Raw genomic sequence first — 12013 nt, forward strand, 5'->3', positions numbered from 1 at the left:
CTGTATGCAACAATCCAGTGCAGCCTAACTAGAGCTTTATAAAGATGCAACATAACTTCCTCACTTTTGAACTCATTGCCTTGACTAATAAATCCAAGCATACCATAAGCCTAATTATCCACCCTATCAATCTCTCAAATATTGAGATCAAATCTGCATTCACCACTTCTGTTGGCAGCTCATTCTACACTGTCATCATCCTCTGAATAAAGTACCCTCTCAGGTTCCTCTTAATATTTTATCTTTCATCCTTAACCCATGTCCTCTTGTTCTAGTCTCACATAAACTTCAGTGGAAAAAGCATGCTTGCATTTACCCTATAACTTTGTATACCTTTATCAAATCTCCCCTCGTTCTCTTACGCTCCAGGGAATAAAGTCCTACTCTATTCAGCCTTTCCCGATACCTCAGGTCTTCAAGTCCCAGCAACATCTTTGTAAATTTTCTCTGCACTTTGAGAAGTCAAAGAGCTCGTCAGCATCACAGTTCAAATTAGGTAGCAAAGGCCATTCGTCTCAGCCAGCCAACAGCAGAAGTTTGAGTGAGTTAGATGAAAAGGCAGCTACATGCATCTACCTGATATGCCTGTGAGACGGAAGGGATTGCCTGGGGCTGAGATGGTGGTTGTGATTGCGACAGTTGGGGTGCCTGCGACTGACTGGACAATAGACTTGGCTGCTGTTGTACTGATGACTGTGGCTGCGGTGGGACTGGCTTCTGTGGCACCGTGTTGGTTGCTACTGTCCCTCCACCTGAATGGGCACAAAAAATAGTCAATGTGGACCAATGATTAGCTAAAGAGAACACTTCCATTCTTAAAATATGTGCACGTTACAAACTTCCAATGACTTATTGGTGGAGATGGCACAGTTGTTCATGACTGTGCAATGAACTGCTATGTTCACTTTCTCCACAATATTACAATACTTGCCCCAGAAAGTCTGTCTAACTTAAGTGGCCATATTTTTGCAAGTTTCAAGTTAATCACAAGAACAATCCTGCAATGAAACAGCAAACATTTGAAGAGCTTTTGATGGTGTTGGACTTGTATTTGGAGGAGTTTAGAAGAATGAGGGGGGAATCTCATTGAAACCTATTGAATATTGAAAGGTTTATATACAATGGACATGGAAAGGATGTTTCCTATAGTGGAGAAGACTAGGACCAGAGGGCACAGCCTCAGAATAGAAGGAAGTCTGTTTAGAATAGAAATGAGGAGGAATTTCTTTAGCCAGGGGGTGGTTGAAACTGTGGAATTCATTGTCATGGACAGCTGTGGGGGCCATTTCATTTGGTATATTTAAAGTGGAGGTTGCTATGTTCTTAATGAGTAAACATGTCAAAGGTTACAGGGAGAAGGCAGGACAATGAGGTTGAGAGGGTTAATAAATCAACCCTGGAGTGGTGGAGAAGACTCAGATGGGCTGAATGGCCTTATGCTCCTGTCGTATGGTCTTATTATGGTCTAAGCAGAGAAAGGTACAAGTTTGGTCTTCAAACTGAAGTCTTAAACTGGCAGAAGGCTGGTTTCAATAAGAGCAACAGAGAACGACAAAAGCAGACTAGAAGCACATGGTTGAAGGAAAAACAACATCTGACAAGTTGGATTTTTCTTTTAAAACAGTTCGTAAAAGTTCAGTAGGGTAAAAGGAATGGTTTGCAGAATTAAGAAAACTTGGATAACAAAAGTTATTGAAGATTTGATCAAGGAAAAAAAAGGAAGCATATTATAGGTATCGCTGACTACAATCAAGTGAGTCTCATGAGGAATAAATAAGATTAAAGAGAATCTCTAATTATTCTAAACAATTAGGAGCAAAAGGGAAAGAATGGGTCTCCTTAAGGACCAAAGGGGTATTCTACACGTGGGGCCAGCTGTCCTAAATGAATATTTCCCTGGTATTTGCCATGAAGACTGGAGCATTTTCTGTCTGGAGGTTGGTGGCCTGATAATCTATTCTGGGACCCCTGCCCTTTGTGATTTTAGTAAATGACTTGGATGAGGAAATGGAAGGGTGGGTTACTAAGTTTGCAGATGACATGAAGGTTGGTGGTGGTGTGGATAGTGTAGGAGGTTATTGTAAGCTACAACAGGACATTGATAAGATGCAGAGCTGGGCTAAGAAATGGCAGATGGAGTTCAACACAGTAAAGTGTGAAATGAAGGTCGAACTTCAGGACAGAATACAGGGTTACTGGCAAGATTCAGAGCAGTGTGGAGGGACAAAGGGAACTTGGAGTGCAAATCCATGGATCCCTCAAAGTTGTTGAAGACCAGGCTCTGTCAGTAACCTGACTTTGTGTGTCATTTTTTTTAAAAATCGGGAGGGCAGCTCTACAACTCACACCTCCAATCGCATCTCATTGATTGGAACACCTGACTCCAAATAGCTTTTGCAGACGGCATTACCCCAGAGGTTCGCATACTTTTTCCAACCAATACATGTAATACTGAATTATTTTTTCTTAATAAATGGACAAGTATAATGTTTTTAATGTTATTTATTTAATTGGGTTCTCTTTATCTAGTTTTAGGACTTGCATGAAAATCTGATCATATTTTTGGTCATATTTATGCAGAAACAGAGAAAATTTCACAAGGTTCACAAACTTTCTTGCACCACTGAAGTCTAAGTGGACAGCCAGAGGAGCCATAATTTTAAGGTGATTGGAAGAAAGTATAGAGGAGATGTCGGAGGTAGATTTATTTCCTACCTCGAGTGGTGGGTGTATGGAATGTGCTACAGGGGTGGAGGCAGAGGCAGATACATTTGGGGCATTCAAGAAACCCTTAAGCATATGAATGATAGAAAAATGGAGGGGTATGTAGGAGGGAAGGGTTAAATGGTTGGCACAACTTTGTGGCTGAAGAGCCCTTATTGTGTAGTGATGGCTTCTTACAGCTCAGAGTGACGGAGCTCGGAGCTCAGTTCTGCCGCTGGCTGTAAGGAGTTTGTACGTTCTCCGGTGACAGCGTGGGTTTCCTCCAGGCTGTTCTGGTTTCATCGCAGAGTCTAAATGCCGATCAGTAGGTTAATTGGTCATTGTAAACTGTCTTGTGATTAGGCTCATGTTGAACAGCTGGGCTGCTGGTCAGTAGGACTCTTTGGGCTGGAGGGGCCTGGTTCCGCACTGTATCTCTACATAAATAATAACAACACTTCGACACGAACAAGAGAGGCAAAGGACCTATCTCTATAAACTCAAAAGCATTTTAAAGGGGTGTCTGAAGAAGTATCATCATCATTACTCTCCAGCAGCCTCTGCTGAGAAATACACATGCAAGTGAAGTGTCTAATGAAGTCAGTGTGAGGCAGCGGCTGCCATTCTCTGCGACGGAATAACCTGCCAATGCTCACTATCAAGGTGCATTTGTGAGAGGCACTGGAAAGTAATATTTTAAGATGGAGAAAGGAAAAAAGTAAAGCCCTGAGTCCCTTTAAATTGTAGTAGTGTGATCAATTGAATCGAGTATGATGCTTTTCTAAGGGGATGCCTATTGGTGGCTATAGAGGGCACCTGGATCCGGGATCCACGTGTTATCTTTGAAATGTTTCCTTTGCCCACCAGGGGCTATTTGCACAGCAAGTTATTGATGACACTGAATACACAACACTTCGAGATGTTTTCTCAGAAACATGTTAATTGTTGTATTGCTCAGTATTGCTGATGCCCGGAGGTTCACAGCTTACGGCGTAACAGGTGGCCAGTGGAAGTGGTGGTCCTTACCTGGAAGTACTATCCCCCGAATCATGATCATATGGCGAGGATCCTGGCTGTAGTCCTTTAGCTGAGTCTCTATGACACCACTCAAGGCTGCTTTTTCAAAAAGCACTCTCAAGGCAGGCAGCTTACGAGGGGAGACCACGGAGAAATGGATCCCTCTCTGCACAATCGCACAATGCAACGTGTTATTAAAGGATGGTGGGAGGAAGGGGTGAGAAAACACAGATATAACCATACACACATGTTACGGATTCCCTTGCACCATTTTTTCCAGTATGAACAAGATGACAGGTAAAAGTGAACGCCGTGCTCTCAACCTATGGACTCACTTTACGAGGACTTAATAACTCATGTTCTCAGTGTTGTTTATTTGTTTTTGTATTTGCCCAATTTGTCTCCTTTTGCACATTTGTTGCTTGTCAGTCTTTGCTTGTGTGTAGTTTTACATTGATTGTATTACATTTCTTTGATTTATTGTGTATGCCTGCAAGAAAATGAATCCCAGGATAGTATATGGTGATATACGCACTCAGTGGCCACTTAATTAGGTACACCTGTAAACCTGCCTGTTAATACAAATATTTAATCAACCAATCATGTGGTAGCAACTCAATACATAAAAGCATACATGCATGGTCAAAAGGTTCAGTTGTTGGCAGACCAAACATCAGATGGGGAAGAAATGTTGCTTCCACTAGCAGTTGAGTACCTGGACCCTGAGTTCTAGAGTCCCTTCACTCAAACCTTTCCACCTTAATTATTTCCTGCTATAAGATGTGAACCATGCTTTGGTCAACTGCCACAATTAGCTTTTATCTATCCTTGATTTAAGCTTTTGTTTTGTTTGATAACCATAAAACATAGGAGTAGAGTTAAGGCCATTCAGCCCATTGACTCTACTCCGCAATTCGATCATGGCTAATTTATTATCCCTCTCAATCTCATTCTCCTGCCTTCTCCCATAATGGGAGAGGAAATCTCCTTAATATTTGAACAGTATACTTGCACACATAACAAGAGAAAGTCTAAAACACATAATTTGACTATTCAATAAAATTGCAATTGGTATGCACCTCACTATCACCATCCTGGGGGTGGGGGTGTCTCCACCGACCAAATACTTAACTGGATTAGCAACATAAACACAGTCATTTCAGGGAAATAAATAGTCAACATTTTGGGCTGAGATCCTTCATCAGCACGAGAAAGGAAGTCAACAGAAGCCAGAATTAAAAAGGTAGGAAGAGAGGGAGGAATAAAAGGTGGCAGGTGATAGGTGAGACCAGGTGAGAGGGAAGATGGGAGGTGGGGCGGTCTGAAGTAAGATGCTGGGAAGCAGTAGGCGGAAAAGGTAAAGGGTTGAAGGAGGATTCTGACAGGGGAAGAGAGTGGACCATGGAAGAAAGGGAAGGAGGAGGGTACCAGAGGGAGGCGATGGGCAGGTGAGAACGGAGCCAAAATGGGGGGAGGGGGGTGGGGGGGGAGAGAAATTACCAGATGTTAGACAAATTGATGTTCATGCCATCAAGTTGGAGGCTACCAAGACAGAATTTAAGGTAACACACATAAAAGTCGCCGGTGAACACAGCAGGCCAGGCAGCATCTCTAGGAAGAGGTACAGTCGACGTCTCAGGCCGAGACCCTTTGTCAGGACTAACTGAAAGAAGCGCTAGTAAAAGAATTTAAAGTGTTGCTCCTCCAACCTGAGTAACCTGATTAGCAGACATCCCCATCTCTGACCTTGTGGAAGAAAGGCCAGCAGTGAAGAATCTGAAGTTGGTTGGACAGAGGAGTGTTCAGTGACAATGTTACACTGGAAGGAAAGAGGACTAAACTCAATCCTGCCTTATATTTGACAGACTTGGCATGTTTCCACATGGATTCCTTCGGAAAACTGGCAATGAGAGCTCTGACCCTCTTCCTCTTTTTATCCCAGAGTGCTGAGAGTCAATGCACTGCTTTGGCACAGACAAATTAATTCATTTTTGTTCCTTCCCTTAGCTTTGTTCAACATTTTCCTCCCTGAACTTAGACACTATATTTTAGAAAATGATACTCGTCCAACCTCTTGTCTGCAACCATGAGGAATTCTGCAGATGCTGGAAATTCAAGCAACACATATCAAAGTTGCTGGTGAACGCAGCAGTCCTGACGAAGGGTCTCAGCCCGAAACGTCGACTGTACCTCTTCCTAGAGATGCTGCCTGGCCTGCTGCGTTCACCAGCAACTTTGATGTGTGTCTCTTGTCTGCAAAATATTTTAAGATCGTAAGACATAGGAGCAGAATTCGGCCATTTGGCCCATTTGGTCTGCTCTGCCATTCAATCATGGCTATTCATGGCTATTACCCCTCTAAACCTCAACCGCCTACCTTCTCCCCATAATCTTTGACGCCCTTATTAATTAAGAATCCATCAACCTTCACTTTAAATATATCCGATGACTTGACCTCCACAGCCATCTATGGCAATGAATTCCACAGATGCATCTTCTGGCTATAAAAATTCCTCCTAATCTCTGTCTGAAGGAACCGTCTTCTATTACAAGGCTATTCCCTCTGGTTCCAGACTTCCCCACGATAAGAAACGCCGTCTCCACATCCACTCTATCTAGGCCTTTCAATATACATCCCCTCCTATTCAGCTAAACAGTGAGTACAGGCCCAGAGCCATCAAACCCTCCTCATACATGAACCCTTTAGTCCCTGGATCATTCTCATAAACCTCCTCTGGATCCACCCTTCCTTCGATAAGGGGCCCAAAACTGCTCACCATCTTCTAAGAGAGCTCAAAAAGCATTGCTGAGGATCCCTACCACTACCATCAGGAAGGAGGTACAGGAGCACCTCGACTAGGACTGCCAGACTGGGTAACAGCTTCTTCCCTCCGGCTGTGAAACTAATGAGTACCCTGCCACCACTGAGGTCGTGTCGCTAGGACAGCGAGATGTTTACTGTTTGCCTATGCTGCGTACTTCACATGCAATTTTGAATTAAATTTTATTAGCTTATCTGTGGTAATATTTTGTTTTATGTGCTGTGTGTGATATATGTACTGTGGGTGTACTGTGGTCCTGAGGAATGCTGGTTCAGTTGGTTGTATACATTTACAGTTAGACGACAATAAACTTGAAATTGTACATCAAAGCTCACACTACAGAATGTGGGGTTGGGTCTGTCCAGGAATGCCTCACTAAAGCAGCATTAGCATCAAAACATAGAACCAAGTTCTCAACCGGGGTATGAGCCACGAATAACAGGGACATATGCAGTAAACACGACATTCAGCACAGCCATGAAAAGGTCACCTTCCCAATTTAGATCACATGCTGCAACCTCTCCAGTGTCCATGCTCACCCGCTCACTCGCACGGTGGGAATACTTACATCGCCGATCATCTGAACCAGATTGTCTGTTGTGAAGCCTGAATACGTGGTGCTCTCCACGGCTGGCAGGAGGTATGGAGGAGAGTTACAGATCAGAACACAGATTTTGCGGGTCTGCCCTCTGAAACAGGAGAGGCAATTTTAAAATCAATGCCCTTTAAATCATTGCAGACTGAATCAGCAATAGGTGGGTCACACCGTAGTGGTTAGGGTTAACGCTTTACAGTGCCAGCGACCTAGGTTCAATTCTGACCACTTTCTATAAGGAGTTTATACTTTCTCCCCATGACTGTGTGAGTACTTCCGGCTTCCTCCCTCATCCTGAAAATGCACGGGTGAACTGGTCACATGGGTGTAACTGGGTGGAGTAGGCTAGTTGGGCTGGAAGGGCCTGTCCTGTGACGCATCTCTAAATAAAAAATTAAAGCAGCAGCGTACTCTTAATGTATGGGCGATTAAAACTGTCCACCAACTTTCTCAGAAACAAAAGATTTTGTATTATTACTCTGATGACTTGCAAAGTTATTAACTGACAGGTGTAAAAAAAATAAACCACAACATCAGGTATGCCTTCTGATTGTTAACGCATTCCTTCTGGTAGCAGCTTGCGGTATGCAAATGGCGAAGCATAGAGTGAAACGCATCAATTGCTCCAATGACCAACACAGTCCAAGACGTGCTGGGGGCAGCCTGCAAGTGTCGCCATGCTTTCAGTGACAGCTCCTCACTAACCCTAACCTTTGCGTCACTGGAATGTGGAGGGAACCAGAGCACTGAGAGGAAAACCGTGCGGTCACGGGGGAAGAATGTGCGAACTCCATACAGGCAGTGCGGGGAACTGAAGCTCGATCTTACAGCCGGCGCAGTAAAGCGTTACACTAACCACTGCGCTACCATGCTGCCCAAATCATTTTACTACACAAGTATTGATCCTTTTGGCTACGTGCACAAAAATTAGCGAATTTAATCTTCTAGCTCCAAACAAAACTAATGAAACTGAAACAAAAATTTCTTACATTTGTTCTCGCATTTTCTTGAAGTCATCAAATAGCTGCAGTGCTGTACTGAGTCCTTCCGCAATAAGGCTGCAGCTCTCCCCTCCACCACCCATGAATCTGTGATCAAAGCAGATGTTAATAAGCCTTGAGGAATAACATGGCACAATTTGCAAGAGCAGGGGAGACTTCCTCAATCAGTGTCAAGGTGCAGTTTAACTTGTGGCCGCTATACACAGACGGGCTGCTGGAAGTTGCTACTGCACAACAGTGGCTATGCTATAAAACTTCGACAGTGGACAGGATTCCACTGGTTGTACCACTGCCTGGTATGGAGAGGCAACTGCACAGGATTGGAAAAAGCTGCAGAGGGTTGTAAACTCACAGACAGCTTCACCTGGGCACCAGTCTCCCCAGCATCAAGGATATTTTCAAAAGGCAGTGCCTCAAAAAGACACATCCGTCATGACCATGAACACCACCTCATGACTTTTTTCTGCTCTTACGCTACTTATTTTAACTTAACTATTTAATATACATATATACTCACTGTAATTTTTTCTATATTTATCATATATCGCATTGTACTGCTGCTGCAAAGTCAACAAATTTCACAACGTATCAGTCCTGGGTATGACTCTAAACTGCAACCGGTGATGAGGCTCTGAGTGGGGACTTTCAGAGCTTTGGGGAAAGTGGAGTTACCCCTTAGTCATTCATTGCTCCCAGGGCCGCTCTGACCTGGAACAGTAGCACCTGCAAGGGTTCCTGCTCAGGATAGGAGCCAAGGCCAAAGGCAGATCTGGCAGGTTCAGTAACTGAACTTATGACGGAGAAGGCGGGTGAGCTGCGACCTCAAATGACAGCAGCTACAGTACAGGCGGATGAACATTTGGGAAGAGAAATGGCGATTTCTTCAGTTTGCCCAACGGAAGGCAATAGCAAATCACCGTTGTTAGATACTAGATTTCCTAGAATCTATTTGCTAAGAAAACTATGGTCAAACTCACAAAATGTATCGCACAACAACAGCATCAAGAGGATCTTCAAGACAATTCTGAAGATGCTTCGCCGGTAGGGTTGATTCTGGGCAGCAGGGGATCCCCAACCGTCATCAAGCTACTGCTCATAAAATTCAAGTAACACAAAAGAAAATTATATCAAGCAGGAAGATTGGACAATGTGATAAATGAAATGGAGAGACTAAAAATTAACATCATGGGAATTAGCGAAGTTCGTTGGACAGGTGCTGGAACATGTCAGAATAGAAATAAAACACTATTTTATTCTTGCGGAACATCCCATACTAATGGAGTAGGAATTCTTGTGGATGAAAACATGGCAAAAAGTGTTTTAGGACATTGGGCAATATCAGAAAGAGTGCTCCTTGTTAGATTCAGAGGACGACCATTTGATTTAGCAATTATACAGGTATATGCACCAACAACAGATGGAACAAATGAAGATATAAATTCTATGAAGAGCTTGAACAAGCAAAGAATCGATGCAAATCTCAAGATATTGTTATCGTCATGGGAGATCTAAATGCTAAAGTAGGACAAGGTGCTGATGGAAATACCACAGGAAAATTTGAACTAGGGGAAAGAAATGAAAGAGGTGAGAAATGGGTAGAATGGTGCAAGATCAGGTCATTATGAATACCTACTTTAAAAACCATCCAAGACGCTTGTGGACCTGGAAAAGTCCAGGTGACAACACTAGAAATCAAATTGACTTTATTACTATAAACCAAAGATTTAGAAACTCAGTCACTCAATGCAAAACATATCCAGGTGCAGACTGTAATAGTGACCATAACCCAGGAATATGTCACGTAAAAGTAAAACTTAAAAACTAAAGCAGCAAAAACCTGAACAATCCCTTGACTACTCGCAACTAATTAAAGAAGAAAACTTCAGACAAAAATTTACAATTGAAGTAAGGAATAGATTTCAGAGTCTAGAAATAGAATCTGTTGAAGATGATAGCAATCATGTAGAAATGAAGTTTAACTCTCTGAAGGATGCCTTGGTAGAATCAGCAAAGTCAGTGATTCCTAAAAAAGAAAAAAAGCACAAAGAGTAAATGGATGACAGATGAAATCAAAAATCTAATGGAAGAAAGGAGACTGAAGAAAGCAAATCCTATGGAATATAAGTCCTTAGATAAAAGAGTTAAAAGCTTACGTCAAAAAGCCAAAGAAGAATGATTAAACCAGGAATGTGAGCAACTAGAAAGAATCCCTATTACTGATCCAAAAAGGATACATCAACAAATCAAGAATATCACTGGTAAAAAGCTCCTCTGTTCTTCAGGTGGATGTTTGAAAGCAACGGACGGTACCATCATCATGGAAAAAGATGAGATTATGAACAGATGGACTGACTATATTCAGGAATTGTTTGAAGACGATCGAGGCGAAAAACCACTAGTTAAGAAGAACATTGAAGGTCCAAGTATTTTAAAATCTGGTTCGTAATGTAATAAATCAGATGAAGAAAGGAAAGGCAGCAGGTCCTGATGAACTAGTAATAGAACAAATTATCACCCTTGAAGATTATGGAATTGAAAAACTTACCGATTTAATCAATGGCATTTATGAGACTGGAATAATACCAGAAGAGATGAAAAAAATCAGTATTTATCACTCTTCCTAAGAAACCTGGAGCAATAGAATGTGAATTACATAGGACTATAAGCTTAATGAGTCATATCACTAAAATACTTCTAAGAATTTTGATGACAAGAGCTAAAAGTAAGATACAAGCTGAAACAGGTAAAGAAGAATGTGGTTTTATGAAAGACAAAGGTACAAGAACCACAATATTGATGTTAAAGATACTATCAGAACGAGCTATTCAAGTGCAAAAAGATTTATTTGTTTTATCGATTACACAAAAGCATTCGATAAAGTGAAGCACAATAAGTTATTTGAAATATTACAGGAAACTGTATATCTAGATTCAAAAGATCTCCGCCTAATCAGAAATCTGTACCGGAAACAAACTGCCGCTGTAAGAATAGATGGAGAAGTGAGTCAGTTTACGAAAATCAAGAGAGACGTTAGACAAGGGTGTGTTTTTCTCCCCTGATTAGTTTAATGTGTACAGTGAAACAATATTACAAAAAAATAAGAGACATCTTGGGAATCAAAGTTGGCGGTGAGAACATCAATAATTTCAGGTATGCGGTTGACACTGTTAGTTGCAAGTACGGAGGAAGAACTACAAACTTAATTGATATAGTTGTTGAAGAAAGTGCAAAAATGGGTCTATCTATCAATTGCATAAAGACAGAATATATGGTGATATCCAAAAAGAAGGAGAATCCTATCTGCAGGCTGAGAATAAACAGGGAAGACATAAAACAAGTACAGAACTTTTGCTACTTAGGAAGCTGGGTGACATCTGATGGCAGGTGCAACATGGACATCAAAAGAAGAATAGGGATGGTAAAAGACACCTTTACGAGAATAAAGAGTATACTGACCAACACTAAACTAGGCATGACAACCCGCCTCAGAGTACTGAAATGTTAAGTTTATCCAGTTATGTTATATGGCTCAGAATGTTGGACAATATCTAGTAACATGAGGAAACAAATTGAAGCAGCAGAGATTTGGTTTTTGAGGAGGATGCAAAGAATATCATGGACGAAACGAATATCTAACGAGGATGTCATGAACAGAGCAAGCACAAAAAGAGAAATAATGTATGAGATCACGAAAAGGCAACATGACTTCATTGGACATGTGATTAGGAAAGAGGAGTTAGAATGCACGGTAATTATGGGAAAGATTGCTGGGAAGAAAACAAGAGGAAGGCAAAGACAAATGATGATGGAGACAGCAGCCAGAGTACTGGAAATTAATACCAATGAGTTGATCCACTTGACCCGAAACAGGAGTG

The 12013-nt window shown here is 41.9% G+C and overlaps 1 protein-coding gene across 2 annotated transcripts in view; it reads right to left on the bottom strand.

The window, feature by feature from the left end:
- med25 (mediator complex subunit 25) overlaps nt 1–12013 on the bottom strand; it is an 83881-nt gene that overhangs the window by 53810 nt on the left and 18058 nt on the right. The window contains exons 1-5 of one of the 2 annotated variants that reach the window (XM_063062546.1): nt 9116–9239; nt 8127–8225; nt 7111–7231; nt 3730–3886; nt 577–752 (exon numbers count right to left, since the gene is read on the bottom strand). In XM_063062546.1, the coding sequence (XP_062918616.1) occupies nt 577–752; nt 3730–3886; nt 7111–7231; nt 8127–8221 (549 nt within the window). In that variant the 5' untranslated portion in view covers nt 8222–8225; nt 9116–9239. Of the gene's footprint in view, nt 1–576; nt 753–3729; nt 3887–7110; nt 7232–8126; nt 8226–9115; nt 9240–12013 lie in introns of those variants that run through there. The other variant, XM_063062545.1, reaches the window with a different exon arrangement.

The sequence above is a fragment of the Mobula hypostoma genome, chromosome 11, assembly GCF_963921235.1.
Source record: "Mobula hypostoma chromosome 11, sMobHyp1.1, whole genome shotgun sequence".
Classification (NCBI taxonomy): domain Eukaryota; kingdom Metazoa; phylum Chordata; class Chondrichthyes; order Myliobatiformes; family Myliobatidae; genus Mobula; species Mobula hypostoma.